Raw genomic sequence first — 14,739 nt, forward strand, 5'->3', positions numbered from 1 at the left:
GAACACCATGAACCCTTTGATAAAATAAAAAGTAACTTGGTGTGAAAGAACTCACATGTCACGAGAAAGACATTTCGGAGCGTGAGGACTACATACACGGGGGCTAAGCTCGTAGTGTACATAGCTCAGGAGTGCCTGGCTTGGAGGTCAATGGGTCAAAGGGGGTCTGGGGTAAGCTATTTACGTATATAGTGTACGGGGGGGCCGGGGGGGTACTTAATACCCCGCATATGTCTCTGCGTTCTTACAACGATCAGTGAGAGTGTCGACGCGGCTGTTGGATATTGACTTAGTATAAGGCGTTGTTGAATGGATTTTCGACGTGAGATTTGTTAGAGATCTGATGTTCCGTCCTCAATCAAATGTGAACACTGGTTAGAGCTGTGTACGTCAGTTCATGCAGTACGCCCTGCCTTTTTCCCATCATGTCAGGTCAGCATGTTCCAAATCGCAACAACCTACAGGCACGTCATCGCATCCATGTCTTCGGGCAAGGCGAGTCAATTGGGGGAGAAATCGATATCTCTTTGGGAAACGAGTGACCGGTATTGACTTCATTTAGAGGAAATCATTGATGACTGGCTGCCTAGAGGTAGGTAGTTCCAGGCTACGATTTCTACCAAGTCATTGTAGTCTTGTTAGTCTATCAATTGATTATCGAGACCATGCGAGGTGCCCGACGGAATGTAGTGTACATAAACCGAACTAAAGACCTGACCGTCCTGACGGAGCGCCGAGAGACCCCCACCCTTGACTTAAACCCTACCCCCCCTGAGCTGAAAGGGGATCCCCCGCATGCTCGCTCGCTCCGACAGTCGCGACGTCACTGTTTTCGCTTGCTGGGATGATGCTCGCTGCGGGGGAGAACTGTGAGAACTTGAACCGAAACTGCTTGCCTCGAGCCAGGGAACTGTGAGGATGACGCCAGACGACGATGGACGGAGCTCCTCAGTCAATTCTTCTTTAGCATTTAGCTCGAGCTGCAGCGCCATATTTCCCATATTTGCGCTGAAATCTCATCAGACTGCACTGCTTGCCCACGCATCCATTGGAATTGTACAAAGGTGGGAAAAGTCCTGCGATCTTGCATTTGCGCTTGCGACGAGTCGGATGAGATCCGCATCTGTCAACTGTTAGGTGGTGCGGCCGGCAACATGTCAGTTTGTGTCGGGTGTGTGTGCGACAGGACGGGCGGGCAGATTGAGTGGGTGGGAAGAGAAGATTGAGGGGAGCACCTCAGCCCGCGCATGGATGTGGAACTGAAGTCAGCCGTTTGCCTCGGTCGGGCCCGATCCGATTGAAGCTCGTGAAAGTCGCTTTTTGGAGGTTCATCTGGTACCTACCACAATGGGTATCAGATGCGCTTTTACTTTTAGTGATCAGGTACCGCCGAGAAAGCTTGGAGCGGTTCCTTGTGATGTGATGGTCCAAGGTTCCCGGGGAGGGATCCATTCCTAGGTATGTCCTGCCAAACATATCCATGTCCATCATTGTGTGTCTGTCAAGCATGGTCCTCGCTGGCTGCATGCCCGTTGCGTTGCGAGCTGTGATGAATGATGCACCCCCACTTTCGGCCGTGTGGTTAGCTGGGTGTGGATGTGTTGGGTCTGATGTTAATGAAACGTACCTATGTACATATGCTACTGTACATGTGAGCTTACTAGTAGTAGTAGGTATAAGATCAATGACGACCCTGGGTTATTCTTCATCGAAGCTGTTTTTGTATTTCTCTCTTTTTCCACTTTTCTTCTGAAATTGTCAAGTGCTGAGCCAACTCCTTGCATACTATATATCCGCATGTGAGTACTTACCACTATCACGGTAATCACCGTTGGTCCCGGTGCTCTCGCGCTGGAGAAACCGCCCAGTTGTGCCGTGTCAACAACGAAGCCAGCTACAATTCCGCGAAATCCGCGATTCAGAAACATAAACAAGGCAACCCGTCGCTAACTATCATCTTCCCTCCCAGTCTTCCACAGCTCATCTTTTCCCCCAAAACCAACAACCAAACAAAACCGTACAAAATGGCCGCTCCCGCGAACAAGACCATCGGAGACCTCTCCGGCAAGTGGGTTATGGTACGGCCTTCTTCCCTCGCTGCCCTCTCGCAGATACCCAATTTGTCAATCTACCAACTAACCACCCCTCTCTTAACAAAAACAGAACAAGTCCCTCTCCTCCGACGTCGACCCCGGCCTCAAGCTCCAAAACATGAGCTACCTCACCCGCAAACTCATCACCTCCGTCACCCTCACCCTCGACATCAAGCAATTCTCCGCTCCGCCCTCTCCTCCCGCCGACGCCGACTCCTCCGCCCCCGCCGTCATCCACATTGAGATCGACCAGACCGGCACCGGCGGCATGAAGGGCACTTCGGAAAAGCGGTGCCTCGACAACGTCTTCCGCGACCACAAGGACTGGCTGTTTGGGCACGTCAAGGGGCAGACGCGCTGGGTGACAAGTTCTGAAGAAGTCGAGGACGCCTTTTTGAAGAGCGGCTGGCTCGAGGGCGAGGAGGAGAAGACGGGTCCCAATGGCGAGACGCACGTCTTGTCGTATGTGGAGAGCTATACGGATGGGTGGACGGCGACGCAGGTGTGGGGGTTCAAGACGATCGAGGGCGAGCGGAGGCATGTGCGGAATGTGGTGATTGCCAAGGGAAGCGAGAGGGTGGAGTTGCAGTTGGTGTATGATTACCTTTCTTGAGTACTCCGAGGGAGGGTAACAGTGGTCATTGAGGTTGTGTATTGATACCTAACTAGACGATTTGGGAAAATTTCACGGGTTTGTGAGCAATGTCTAATGCGTCTTGGGCTTTGAGCGTGGAGTGGTGACTGTTTTGGGGGGATGGATGGTGAAGCTCATGGTGGTAATCGGCATGGAGGAGAAATCCGGGGAGCTTGGCGGAGTGGAACTTCTTCATGAATCTGGTTCGAAAAAAGCAGGTCTCTTTCGGCTCAGCATCAATGCCAAGATATCATGACATGAAAGTGAAGAAATAAACTCTGGGCCGCGGTCTTTCGGCACATGTTATTGTTGTGACCTGACTTATGTTTTTGTGTTCATATGGGGCGTTGAAACAGGCCCCGTCTTGTGTCGAGACGGTCAGATTGTTTACCTAGCGGAGCTTTGATGATTACTCGTATACTTCGAGTTGGCTTCTCCGTTAGCGTGTACCCGCCAAATACTCTCTTCTTCAGTGTGAAGCTCTGAGTGCATTCTCAGGCCCGACTGTATCTCTCCCCTGTCAGCTTATGCGGTCATACCCATTGCTGGTTCCATGTTGAATGCTCCTGTGCCCGTACCTTCCCTGTAGCGATATGATAAACCATCCATCCAAGCCTGAACGCCAATAACAAACCAAATAGAGTCTTTCCTCTAGGTTATCAGGGAACTAACGATTCTTTAAAAGAGCCGCAACTGCACACCTCCCCCCACTGTCCGGGGCTTTCGAGGCTGTGTCTGAGCCGCTGTGGTATTCCGCGATCCGCGACTCTCCGGCATCCGTCTTGTCTTCATTTCCGTCTTTAACACCCATCCTCCCTCTGCAACATGCCCTTACGCAGGCCTCCTCTTGACAAACTCCTCCAGATCCGCCACCGTCGCCACACCCAGGACGAACCGCCTATTCTCATCCGTGATGACGGCAAAGTCCTGCTTCTGGCCTGCCGTGGCAACGCCGGCGAAGAAGGCCTCGAGTTCCTCCAAAGGTGTCTCCATGGTGATGACCTGGTACTTGGCGGCGTCCTTGCGACGGAAGCGCATCATGGCGGTGCGCACCTCATCTTCGGGCTTGACCTCGCCGCGCTCGAGGCGGGCTTGCAGCTGCGGGATGGAGATGTAGCCGAGCAGGGCGCGGGTCTGCGAGTCGACGATGGTCAGGTGGGTGTAGTCGCGCTCAAAGGCGGAGAGGAGGGCGAGCGAGATGGGGTCCGAGGGGTTAAGGGAGAGGGCGGCGGGAGGGTCGAGGTCTTCTACTGTGGCCTGGGAAAGACGTTAGTTTTTGGCAGGGGTTAACTAGGTAAGTTGGTGTTTTGATTTCGAGGGATGCGGTTGGCTCAACACCAAGTGGTATATTCACGATGGGAGACAGAATGCTTACCCCGCGATATCTGGAAGCCCATTTCGAGACAAAGGGCTGCTGAAGCTCGGGAATCGAGGGCGATCCTTCTGTGGTCATGGGCTGCGCCATGATATCAGTCATTGTGGTGGAATTGTGTTCAGGTTGGTAGGTAGAGGTAGTGTAGCCCAGGTCGGCAGTGCTCTGTGTCGTCGTCCGAGAAATTCCCGGGTTGTGATGGATCGTTGCCCAATTGACAAGTCTCGAGTCTGGTAGGTGAGCCAAACCAAAAGGATGCGCTGAAGAAGGCAGCTAGAACCACTTCTTTGACCAATCAGGTATCGGCATCAGAGTTAGTCAGGGCGTTTGGGTCCACCAGGGCCACTCGCTACAGGGCTGCTGTGGACAGTGACAAACAGTGGGTGCACCGGCACTTTCCGTGGGCTGGTCCTTTCCTTCCCCTCTGTCAAGAAAATGACTGGATTTTTCTCCTCTGCTCTTTGCTGGAGGTTAGGTTACTGAAGGTAAGGTACCTTTATGCTCCGACCCTTCACTTCCTCCAAGTGCTGGAAATCTCTATTCTCTGACCGCCTTCTCAGATCTCGAGAACCGATCATACCCAAGAGCCCTTTTGGAACTCTCTTCAGGTTCAAAGCCCTATTGTATGGACATTAATTCCATGTCAAAGCTAAGTGCCACTACCTTAAGTAGTCAGGTACCTCTAGTGTACCTATAGCGCGCTCGCTGGACCAGCACGATAAAGTGTAGATTTACATAGTGTAGCGTCCACGGGTGTGGGACGAGGACGAGATAAGGACATGCCTAGTGGGCCTTCGATTGGCTGTGATGTCACACTGACCAACGACGTCACCAAAACAATCCGACCTGCCTCGAGCCTGCCTCCATTCAGAGATACCTTCACCATGTACCTTTAACACAACTCCAACGCTGCCGCATGACTGGCCAGCTTCTTTCAAATGGATCCCGATTGCCCGGTTTTGGACCTTGATGGCTCAGCTGCCATGATTGACAGACAGGACCAGCAACGGAACTGAAGCAAGATATGGACGGAGCTTGCTTGCCTTTCCCATCCGCGAGCCGGCCTACCCGGGACACACGGAGAATAACAACCACTCTCCAGCGTGACGGGTTTGGATTGTCATTGGAGGTTCAGATCAGACCTTCTGCTATTTAACGGATTTGATTCCCTCGATCCAAGTCTTGCTGGCCGTTTCCTATCATTGTCGCACAGTACCTTCCATCATTTTTTTTTCATTTCTACGGTTCTCTTCACTCGTCGATATACCACGACTGGCACTGGGTCGCAAACAGGTCGTATTTGTTTCGACTTTCGAGAGTTGTAAGTGTTTGTCTTTGCTCCAGTTCCGACACTCGGGTTGGCCATCATTTCCCGTGTGTCACGTTGGTCACTACCTAGCTCTCGGCTGTCTCACAATGCTACCGTTGGGTTGTTCCTGTCAGCACTACGAATCCTTCTCGGAACCAGCCCCTCATTCGCCTCGCGAAGCTTCCCGAGTTGTCCTCTTTTGACTTTTCTGGCTGATTTTCCAACATCTTTCCAGAGACATCATCACCCGGACAGTTCGTCAGCAATACCTAGAGCACATTTGTCACAATGCCGAGCGTATACCCAGGACTCGATATCCTCCAGAACACGTTTGGTAGTTCATACCAGCCCAAGTCCAATGGCGCGACTCCTCTCCAGGCCCGCACCGATCTTTATCCCGCATACTCGATAGTCGACGATGCGAAGAGCAAGGCAAAGAAGCTGAGCGCTGAAGCCGCTCACGAGTTTGACGTTGCCAGCCAAAAGGCCCAGGCCAAGACTGGACACATTGAGCTGTACTCCTCCCAATACTATGCCGCATGCACATTCGGTGGCTTGATGGCCTGTGTAAGTCTATAATTCAGCGATATTGCCGTGCGTGCAGGAAAATGGCGGGACTAACTGGTTTTGTAGGGCGTCACTCACACTGCGGTAACACCGTTGGATCTTGTCAAGACGAGACGCCAGATCGACTCGAAGCTGTACAAGGGCAACTTCCAAGCTTGGGGTCACATTCTCAGGCACGAAGGTGTTCGCGGCATCTTCACCGGTTGGAGTCCGACCTTCTTCGGTTACTCGGCCCAGGGTGCGTTCAAGTATGGCTGGTATGAGTTTTTCAAGAAAAAGTATTCGGACCTCGCTGGTCCCGAAAACGCGCACAAGTACAAGACAGCACTGTACCTGAGCGCGTCCGCCTCGGCAGAATTCTTGGCCGATATTGCGCTCTGCCCCTTCGAGGCCATCAAGGTCCGCATGCAGGGTACCATTCCGTCGCAGTACAAGGGCACCTTTGATGGCTTCAGCCAGATCACGGCCAAGGAAGGCTGGGGCGGTCTCTACAAGGGTCTCTACCCTCTCTGGGGTCGCCAAATCCCTTACACCATGATGAAGTTCGCTTCGTTCGAGACCATTGTTGAGATGATCTACGACCGTCTGCCCGGTGGCAAGAGCGACTACGGCAAGGCTGCCCAGACCGGAGTCTCCTTCGTTGCTGGTTATGCTGCCGGTATCCTCTGCGCCATTGTGTCTCACCCCGCCGATGTCATGGTCAGCAAGCTCAACGCCTACCGCAAGCCCGGCGAGGGAATGGGTGCTGTCACTTCGAGAATCTACAAGGACATTGGCTTCAAGGGTCTCTGGAACGGTCTGCCAGTGAGAATTGTCATGATTGGTACCCTTACCGGTCTGCAGTGGATGATTTATGACTACTTCAAGGTCTTCATGGGTCTGCCTACCACTGGTGGTGCCGCACCCCCTGCGGAGAAGCCCGCGCAGCACTCTTGAGCTGTCATGGAGAATGAGTGATGATGGTGGAACGGATCAGGGCATCTTTAATGTTGGAGTTTAGCCTGGAGTTACAGATGCGTCTTGTGTGTTTTATATCCTAGCAGTTGGTTAATGTATTGTTGCGAAAAGCTGCCGTCCGAACACTAATTTGCCCCTGAATATGTCAAGAGTGTTTGCTGTATCTTTCTCAGTCCATATTGGTTGCTGTTCTTGAAACTGGAAGGAACGCACATAGACTGGCTTATCGATCCCCGGCAAACTGGACCCAGCTTACAAGGGAAGTCAGGGAAGGAACCAGCCGATTTAATCCCACTCCGGCCCGCCGACAATCATAATGGCGCAATCACCAACTTCCACTGTCTCCTCTTTTCGTCCTCCTCTCGCTCTCTCAAACTCGATCACACAACGTCTTTCGAACATGTCCAGAAGCCTCATAGCTCCAAGACAACAGCCCCCAAAATCTGCATTGAACATAGTAGGTGGGAGTAACCCGGAGTACATAACTCAAGCATCTAATATCAGTTGTTCCGCCAGATGTGTGATTACCAACGACGAATTTCGACCCCCAGATGCTGCCATTGAACTGCATCCCGCCGGCACTACCCCCTGTTCCTCCTCCGCCCCGTTGGGTATCCTGTCGACCACCCAGATCTATGGAATCCGAAGACTGCAGAGAGTTACAAACCGTAGCAGGGGCAATATACCTCTCAATAACCGCCTTTGCTACCGACGCCGCCGTTGCGGCAGCATAGTTCTGCCATCCCTTGTTTTTGTGGCTATCGGCATAGTCACATACCCCCTTGATAACAATGCACGGTAGCTCGTCCCAAACACCTGCTCCCTCCATCTCAAAAGCGATAACACTAGCTTCTGCAGCAATCTGATCACGCCGTTTGCCAGACCGGATGACAGCGTCTCCAGAACCAATCGCTCCGACGTGGAAATAGATGCCTTCCGGGCATTCAGAGTCCGGATCATCTGGAGTTGACTGTAGATGTTCTCTCGGTATCAAGCAGCTTACATCGCATCCAAGCTCCTCACACGACAGCTTTAAAGACTCTCCACATGCCGGATCCTCGTCGCTCAGGCATCTTTCACATATCACGCACCCGCTCCCAGAACGATGCTTGTGTCGATACCATGGCTGGAAGAGCCGGTCATTGACTGCTCCTGGGTAATGGTAGTTGGCGTGACTTTGTCGTCGGTTACGGCTGGTCTTTGTGTTGGCCTTCCCCTGGAGATGGTTGAGGAAGATGCCTGCCCGTTGCTCGATTTGCTCTTGGACTCTTGATCCACCCAAGTTGGCCAGAATGTGGCGAATGGTCTTGTTAGGCCGACCCAGATTATCATGGGCGGTATCTTTGCGAGAGAAGCGATCGGTCAGAACTCTCCCAAGATCATACTGAACCACGATGGTGCTGATGATTACATCGCTGAGGGAGATCGCCGTCATCTCTGGTTCAGACCCTATGAAAGGAACTGCGCCGCAAACACCAACCAGAAGAGCCAGAGACACTCGCGGGTAGCTGGAACGAAGGCTCGTAGCTGCGCTGGCGGCCATTGCCTTGCCCATATCGGACAACTGGACGATCACGACATTGCAAGTTCCCAGTCGCCCAGTTGTGTATATGTTGTGGTCGCCCTGCACCTTCCCAAACTGATCGCCATATTCGTTCCAGAACTCGTCGATGAGCAGGCATACGGCGTCGAATTCGCGTGCGAGCGCACATATTATGGCAACTTCGAAGCCGCTGCGCCCGTTGGGACGGGTGAAGCCATCAGGCCGTTGACTCGACGATGTATCCATGGGCTGCTATTACTGCGCTGCTCTCTTTGCACAAAACATCGTGAGAACATTCACTGATAGAAGCGAGCCTCGTTTTGGTTCAGTCGCTCTCTATGTACTGCGCATGCCTAAGCCTCATTCAAGTGTACGGGAAGACTGGCCAACTGCGCGGTTTCCTAGGTGTGGTAAGCAAGTTGAGGCGCAAGCCTAAGGCCCTTCTCAAGATACAATTGGCCACACAGCGCGGGGATAAATTCCGCTTCAACGAATGCATGTGGTAACTCATCAAGAATGGGGCTGCGGCTGTGTCTGGAGCGCTTAAGTACGGCAAGTCATGTGGCCTGGTTTTGATGCCTGATACACCTTAGAGAGCACGTCTCTCTCTCTCTCTCCATTTTGATCTAAGAACGCATTTGCTACATCATCGGCGGTGCTACGCCCAGTGTATACCGGACTTGCCCTACCCTTCAGGTATTATGTGTGCGGCGAGTTCCTCTCATGCCTGCTTTGTCTATGTCTCGGATAACAAACTACCATGGCAAACACGACCTATAATGGCGCAATTAGCGGAGAAAGCTTCGTGGTCGGAACTCAAGTCAGTCACGGCGGTACTATGAACATCCACTTTGCCAATAGGCCCGGTCCTGTGACTGCGATCAGCAAGCCCTATTCAGACATCCCCCATCCTTCAGGGCCCGACTATATCGACCGCCCGATCATTACGGATTGGCTCCAGCAAGAACTCAACAAATCCCCGAGTCGCGCTGCGCTTGTTGGACTTGGTGGTATTGGGTATGTGTGCATATTCTCAACCGCGTTATCGTCAGAACCGTGCCTTGAGTAGACCTTAACATGCTGACTGAAAGTTTGTAGCAAGTCTAAGCTCGCCATCCGCTACGCCGAACAAGTCTGCAAAGAATCACCGGATACATACATCTTTTGGGTTAATTCGGCCACCAAAGACACATTTGTTCAAGGATTTCGTCGTATCTCTGAGAAACTCGGCCTCCCTAACGAGTATGGTGTTGGCACCGATATGCTCAGGCAGGTGTTCAACTGGCTGCGTGATGGAGAGAATGGGCCGTGGGTTATGATCCTCGACAATGCGGACGATTACTTCGTGTTCAGGAATAAAAGAACCAACAGCGATGTAACTCCAGCCATAGACTCGGGGATGCTTGATTCGTTCCTGCCGCAAACTGGTAACGGCAGAATCCTGATCACATCCCGCAGTCTAGACACAGCCAGAATACTAGCGCTTAGCCTTGACAACACTCTGGTGGTTCCAGAAATGGAAGAGAATCAGGCGAGATTGCTCTTCAGAAGAAAGCTCGGTGACCTCGGTGAAAGCGACGAAATATCACGAAGGGTTGTTCTCACCCTGAACTGCATCCCTCTTTGCATCTCCCAAGCGGCAGCATACATCCAAAATCTACAGCCTCGGATGACGTGTGCTAAGTACTTGGAGAAGTTCAATGGCAGGAACTTCGTTTTTCTCAGCAGTCGTGACAGCGAGGGTCGGTACAATCCGGATGCTAAAAATAAGGAAGTGGAGATCAAGACCTGGCAGATCACTTTCAATCAAATACGCGACGAGCGGCAGTCCGCTGCTGGTCTGTTGTCCTTGATGAGCTTCTTTCAGCCCCAGGGAATTCCGGAGTGGGTACTCCAGAAGCACTACAGCGAGATGGTCAATGAGAACAGCAGCATTGATATTGGTCACAATGGCGAGGACGAATTTGAAAATGATTTGACCCTATTGCGCGACTACTCCCTTGTGACAGTGGCTGAAGACGCAAAATCGTTTCAGATGCACAGCCTTGTGCAATCTTTCACCCGTAGTTGGTTGGAAGCCTCGCATGAGGATCACAAATGGAGGCGCTGCTTTCAGCAACTGATGATCAAAAGTTTTCCCGAAGATTGGCTAGAAAATTGGAGTGCTTGTGGTGAACTAACGCCACATATTGAGCCCTTGGTGAATACAACTGCTTGTCAGCTGGAAGATGGAGGCGAAACAATTCGTTTCTTAGAGCTACTTCGCAAAGTCGGGGGGTATAAGCATGCCACGGCTATGTATGAGACGGCGTTGAAGATCTTCACTAAAGCCGAGCAACTGGCTGTACAAAAGCTGGGCGAGGACCACGAACAAGTCTACAAAATTGCAGCCTCCAAGGCGCCATCATTGGGGAACAGCGGGTCCGTGGCTGCGGCGGAAGCAGCTGCCCTTGAAGCATACAAAGGCTTAACAAGAATTCTCGGTGTGGACAATCCAACTACCCGTTATACAGGCAAGATATATGCTTCATCCCTGGAGATGACTGGGAAACTAGATGAAGCGCAAGCCATATATCTGGAGGTGCTGGAGTCTCAGAAACGTGTCACAAATTCTGAGTTTATAGGGTTAGGTGTTACCCTCATGGGACTTGGAAATATTGCTTACAGAACAAGACATCATGCAGAAGCGGAGAGACTATACAGCCTGGCATACCAGTCCGGATTTTATTCAAACGGCTTGACATCTCCGTTCACAATCACCAGTCTGGGTAGAGTTGCGCTTGTTTTAGTAGCACAAGAAAAATGGGCAGAGGCGGAACCTATCATCGATGAAGCGGTGGAGCAACATATCGAGGTAATGGGTCCAGATCATCCGAATACACTTGAGGCTCGTAGTCTTCAAGCTAGCAAGTTGGTCTATCAAAAGCGGTTCAGGGAGGCCGAAGACATGCTATGCAGAGTGTTAGAGGCCAAGAGGAAAGTACTCGGTCCTGAGCACCCTTCAACAATTAGTACTCTCATGCTGTATAGGGACGTTTTGACACGTCAAGGGAAATGAGAAGAGGGGGGAGGAATCGGACGAAATCATTCGGAAATGCAGAGAAGACTTCTAGATCCTGAGCACCCTGATCACTCACGTCACTCTCCGCACTTGCGAGAATGACGTACAAGTGTGATCGTAGTGCAGAGGCTGAGATTATCTTTCGTCAAATATGGAAGTCACGGAAGCAGGTGTTAGGGCCAAAGCACCCCGATACACTTGACAGCTTGGAATGGGTTGAAAACCTGATTCCGAAACTTGGGCAATTCGAGGAAGCAGACGAGATTCTTCATCAAGTGTTGGAACTACAGAAGCGGGTACTAGGCCCATAGCACCCTAAAATTTTTAATACCCTTAGTCGCCTTAGATTTGTTACCAGCCGTCTATCGCGCGAAGAAGAGGCAGAGAGAGTCTAGTATGAACGATGGCAGCTGGCGCAGAGAATTCATGACCCTACACATCCCGTATCACTCAAGTATCACCTTCGTTTGGGCTCCTGGTTTGCGAGCCGCGCTCGCTATGGGGAAGCGGAGGAGACCTTTCGACAGGTCATTGAATTGGAGAAACAAGCATCGCCGCCTAGGGACGGAAAAGTGTTAGAAACCATGACGATGATTGTTAGAATTCAAAGAAAACAGGACGAGGACGAGTGGGCCAGACAGATGGAAGAAAAATGGAAGATACAGGTAACTGCAGATGGGAAGGGGTTCAAAGATTTGTTTTCAGAAGGCACCCCGGCGTCTGCTGATAAGGAGCGAAGCACTGACAGCGTTTATGGCTCAGAGGAATAATGTTTCGATGCATCCGAGGATGGTGATGCTGCATCTCTTGACGAATGGTTCGACGCTGTTCATATTTGTTGGAGTAGGGGCTACAAGGAAGACGGAGCGGTTGGCGTTGCGATTTTTCTTTGTTATTGGTTAGTTTCGCGAAACAGAAGTCGAATTCCTGAACTATGAACAAGTATGTTCTGTCTCCTCTGGTCTACAAGTGCAGTATCTACGGTGTTGTCTCTACAGGTCGATGCCCGGTCTCGGAAAGGGAAAAGACACGATCTTGCTTCTTCTGGTATTCATACACAAGTGCCCAGATACCTTCTTTTCAGCACGCCGTGTTTCGTCTCCCTCAATCGTTCATTACCTAGGCACGCCAGCGGGTAAATCACATCTCCAACCCCTTTGTGGGAGACTGATGAGGGAAGACGGAACACTTTGGGTGCACTAAAGTGTCGTGAGATCAAACTAACTCGATCAGTGACACTCGGTCAAAAAAAAAAAGTCGATCTACGACCACTACCATCGTTTGGCCAGTTGGGATTACTCCGAAGTTCCTAGCATTCGTTCGCATAACTTATTCTGTCTGTTCCGCCATTTCTAGGTCATTGGTTCCTTCCTGACGCAGCATCATCACGTTAGATGCGACGAGAGTTTCCGCTCAGCGGTGCTGTTACGTCACTAACAGTAGCACTGCAAATTGTGCAAGATTCAAGCTAGACATCCATCTCACTCGTTGACTTCTCACTTTGGACGGGGGTCACGACCTACTACGGCCACCATGGTCACTCGGCGTTGATCATCCAGATATGCAGGGAATACAAAATTGTCAACATAATTTATTCGAATGGTGAGACGGTAAAGGGTGTGATGAAACGTGGTATCACTCCTTGAGAGGAATAATCCCGACTTCCACCGTCTTACCACACCATCATCTTCCCCCTTTCTCTTTTTCATCCTGTCCCTCCCTCTCCTCCGCTTTGCACTTCAACATCCTCCACTAGCCAAAGAGACATAAACCAAGTTTTTGTGAGAACCCAGAGCCAATCCAATCCACAATAAGACCACCTATTATTTACATCCACATCCACATCCACATCCACATCCCTTATGGTACATCACCATTCCCACCATCAGCAATTATCATGATCAGACCTAACAATCACACTCCACTGATCCCTCATGTAAACAGCCCCCTTCAAATACCCCCCATTGTTATTGATATTCGCCGGCGTCCCGGTGGACTGTCCTTGAGAGTAACATCTCTTCTGGACCTCCTGAGCCGCCCAGGCGATTTCGCCGTAGGAACTGAGTTCTTTTCCGACGCGGGGTGCCTGTTTTACAATTGTGAGTACGTAAGTACGTAAGTAAGTAAGTAAGTAAGTAACGACATCATGTTTTAGTTCAATCTCATTTCACACCTCGCCTCGCCTTGGGGGAAGAAAAAGAGGAGAAACACAAGAAGGAGCCAATTTTTTGTTACTTTCCATTTTTCTTTTCCTCTTTTCTTTTTCTTTTTTTGAATATTTTTCTTGTTGAAACAAGAAGGGAGACATGAAAAGAAGCAAAGAAGTGAAACAGTATGGAACAGAACAAAACAGAAGAGAAAAGAAAACTCACATCATTACACCAATAAATCGCCGCTCCCCAACTACAGCTCACCCGTCCACAATTCCCCGGGCCCGGTCCGTTGCTCGGCGTTCCCGACACTTCCTTCAGATGCTTGACGCCCGCCGCGACGTACTTGGCTAATGCGTACCCCCACTTGGTGCTGCTGCTGCCGCCGCCAATGTCGCAGTCGACACGGATGACTTCCCGACTGTTCTTCACACCGCCCCGGGCTTCGAGGATGCCGTCGGCAATGGGGGTTATGTTGAAGGAAGGAAGAAGATCGTCTTGGATTCCGTAGCCGGGGGAAGTTTGGGAGTCTGGGATGAAGGGTCCATCAGGGGTGGGAAAGGCGAGGGTGATGGGGATTGTCTAGACGTAGTTTGGGTTAATGTATGTTGGTGTGGCTGGGTAGGTAGATAGGTAGGGATATCATCATACCTGGAAGATAGCCAGCAACGATCCGGAGAGAATGAGTGACGAGAACATGGTAATGAGTGTGCGAGCCGGAAACTCCTCCTCTAGAGACTGGATAGATAGATAGATAGATAGATAGATCGGGGCAGGGTGATTGCTGGTGGGTGAAGAGAACGTCTCGATGAGAAAAAAAAGAAAAAGTAGACAAACTGTCATTTTCCATCCTCTTGGTTTTATATCACTTTGAAGAAAGCGTTCATCTCGAATCCTTCTTTCACAAATCCCCTTACTCCGCAGACATGGATCCTCGCTGTCGTCAAGCAGGGAACGGTATGGCATGTCGCCGATATCTACAAAGGCGCGGCAAGATTCAAAGCGCGCTTCGTAGCGTTCCGCGTTTGCATCAAAGAACCGGGACACTCTAGC

General features: G+C 51.1%; 6 protein-coding genes across 8 annotated transcripts; 3 read left to right on the plus strand and 3 right to left on the minus strand.

The window, feature by feature from the left end:
- The first annotated feature begins 1,286 nt into the window (after positions 1-1,286).
- On the plus strand, positions 1,287-3,817 carry NCU07467. 2 transcript variants are annotated; one of them, XM_011394876.1, is made up of 4 exons: positions 1,287-1,458; positions 1,671-1,799; positions 1,970-2,078; positions 2,164-3,817. In XM_011394876.1, the coding sequence occupies exons 3-4, from the start codon at positions 2,025-2,027 to the stop codon at positions 2,704-2,706; spliced, it is 597 nt and encodes a 198-aa protein (XP_011393178.1). In that variant the 5' UTR covers positions 1,287-1,458; positions 1,671-1,799; positions 1,970-2,024; the 3' UTR covers positions 2,707-3,817. The 2 variants fall into 2 exon arrangements, with proteins under 2 accessions (XP_011393178.1, XP_011393177.1); XM_011394875.1 differs by lacking the exons at positions 1,287-1,458; positions 1,671-1,799 and having other exon boundaries at positions 1,894-2,078.
- NCU07466 (cystathionine beta-synthase) lies at positions 2,728-4,308 on the minus strand. Its single transcript, XM_958824.3, has 2 exons — positions 4,103-4,308; positions 2,728-3,984 (listed from the first exon to the last, which is right to left on the minus strand). Exons 1-2 carry the CDS (start codon positions 4,202-4,204, stop codon positions 3,559-3,561), a joined length of 528 nt encoding a protein of 175 aa, XP_963917.1. The 5' UTR covers positions 4,205-4,308; the 3' UTR covers positions 2,728-3,558.
- A 519-nt stretch (positions 4,309-4,827) lies between these two features.
- On the plus strand, positions 4,828-7,312 carry NCU07465. Of its 2 annotated transcripts, XM_011394873.1 has the most exons (3): positions 4,828-5,420; positions 5,644-5,975; positions 6,042-7,312. In XM_011394873.1, the coding sequence occupies exons 2-3, from the start codon at positions 5,697-5,699 to the stop codon at positions 6,909-6,911; spliced, it is 1,149 nt and encodes a 382-aa protein (XP_011393175.1). In that variant the 5' UTR covers positions 4,828-5,420; positions 5,644-5,696; the 3' UTR covers positions 6,912-7,312. The 2 variants fall into 2 exon arrangements, with proteins under 2 accessions (XP_011393175.1, XP_011393176.1); XM_011394874.1 differs by having other exon boundaries at positions 4,933-5,975.
- NCU07464 (hypothetical protein) lies at positions 7,218-8,779 on the minus strand (the record flags this gene model as incomplete). Its single annotated transcript, XM_958822.3, has 2 exons — positions 7,461-8,779; positions 7,218-7,375 (listed from the first exon to the last, which is right to left on the minus strand). The coding sequence occupies exons 1-2, from the start codon at positions 8,719-8,721 to the stop codon at positions 7,218-7,220; spliced, it is 1,419 nt and encodes a 472-aa protein (XP_963915.3). The 5' UTR covers positions 8,722-8,779.
- A 534-nt stretch (positions 8,780-9,313) lies between these two features.
- On the plus strand, positions 9,314-12,075 carry NCU07463 (hypothetical protein; the record flags this gene model as incomplete). The annotated part of the gene is made up of 2 exons (XM_958821.2): positions 9,314-9,492; positions 9,574-12,075. The coding sequence occupies 2 exons, from the start codon at positions 9,314-9,316 to the stop codon at positions 11,531-11,533; spliced, it is 2,139 nt and encodes a 712-aa protein (XP_963914.2). The 3' UTR covers positions 11,534-12,075.
- A 1,346-nt stretch (positions 12,076-13,421) lies between these two features.
- NCU07462 (hypothetical protein) lies at positions 13,422-14,385 on the minus strand (the record flags this gene model as incomplete). Its single annotated transcript, XM_958820.1, has 3 exons — positions 13,422-13,622; positions 13,951-14,268; positions 14,338-14,385. 3 exons carry the CDS (start codon positions 14,383-14,385, stop codon positions 13,422-13,424), a joined length of 567 nt encoding a protein of 188 aa, XP_963913.1.
- Between the last annotated feature and the right edge of the window lie 354 nt (positions 14,386-14,739).

Source organism: Neurospora crassa, linkage group I, assembly GCF_000182925.2.
Source record: "Neurospora crassa OR74A linkage group I, whole genome shotgun sequence".
NCBI lineage: Eukaryota > Fungi > Ascomycota > Sordariomycetes > Sordariales > Sordariaceae > Neurospora > Neurospora crassa.

What these genes read in the sequence shown, in the direction of transcription:
- NCU07467 (XM_011394876.1), top strand. Translation starts at nt 2,025, where the DNA reads ATGGCCGCTCCCGCGAACAAGACCATCGGAGACCTCTCCGGCAAGTGG. An exon ending in TCTCCGGCAAGTGGGTTATG is followed by an intron (nt 2,079 to 2,163) that starts GTACGGCCTTCT and finishes TAACAAAAACAG; the next exon opens with AACAAGTCCCTCTCCTCCGA.
- NCU07466 (XM_958824.3), bottom strand. Translation starts at nt 4,204, where the DNA reads ATGACTGATATCATGGCGCAGCCCATGACCACAGAAGGATCGCCCTCG. An exon ending in GGGCTTCCAGATATCGCGGG is followed by an intron (nt 3,985 to 4,102) that starts GTAAGCATTCTG and finishes CGTCTTTCCCAG; the next exon opens with GCCACAGTAGAAGACCTCGA.
- NCU07465 (XM_011394873.1), top strand. Translation starts at nt 5,697, where the DNA reads ATGCCGAGCGTATACCCAGGACTCGATATCCTCCAGAACACGTTTGGT. An exon ending in TCGGTGGCTTGATGGCCTGT is followed by an intron (nt 5,976 to 6,041) that starts GTAAGTCTATAA and finishes CTGGTTTTGTAG; the next exon opens with GGCGTCACTCACACTGCGGT.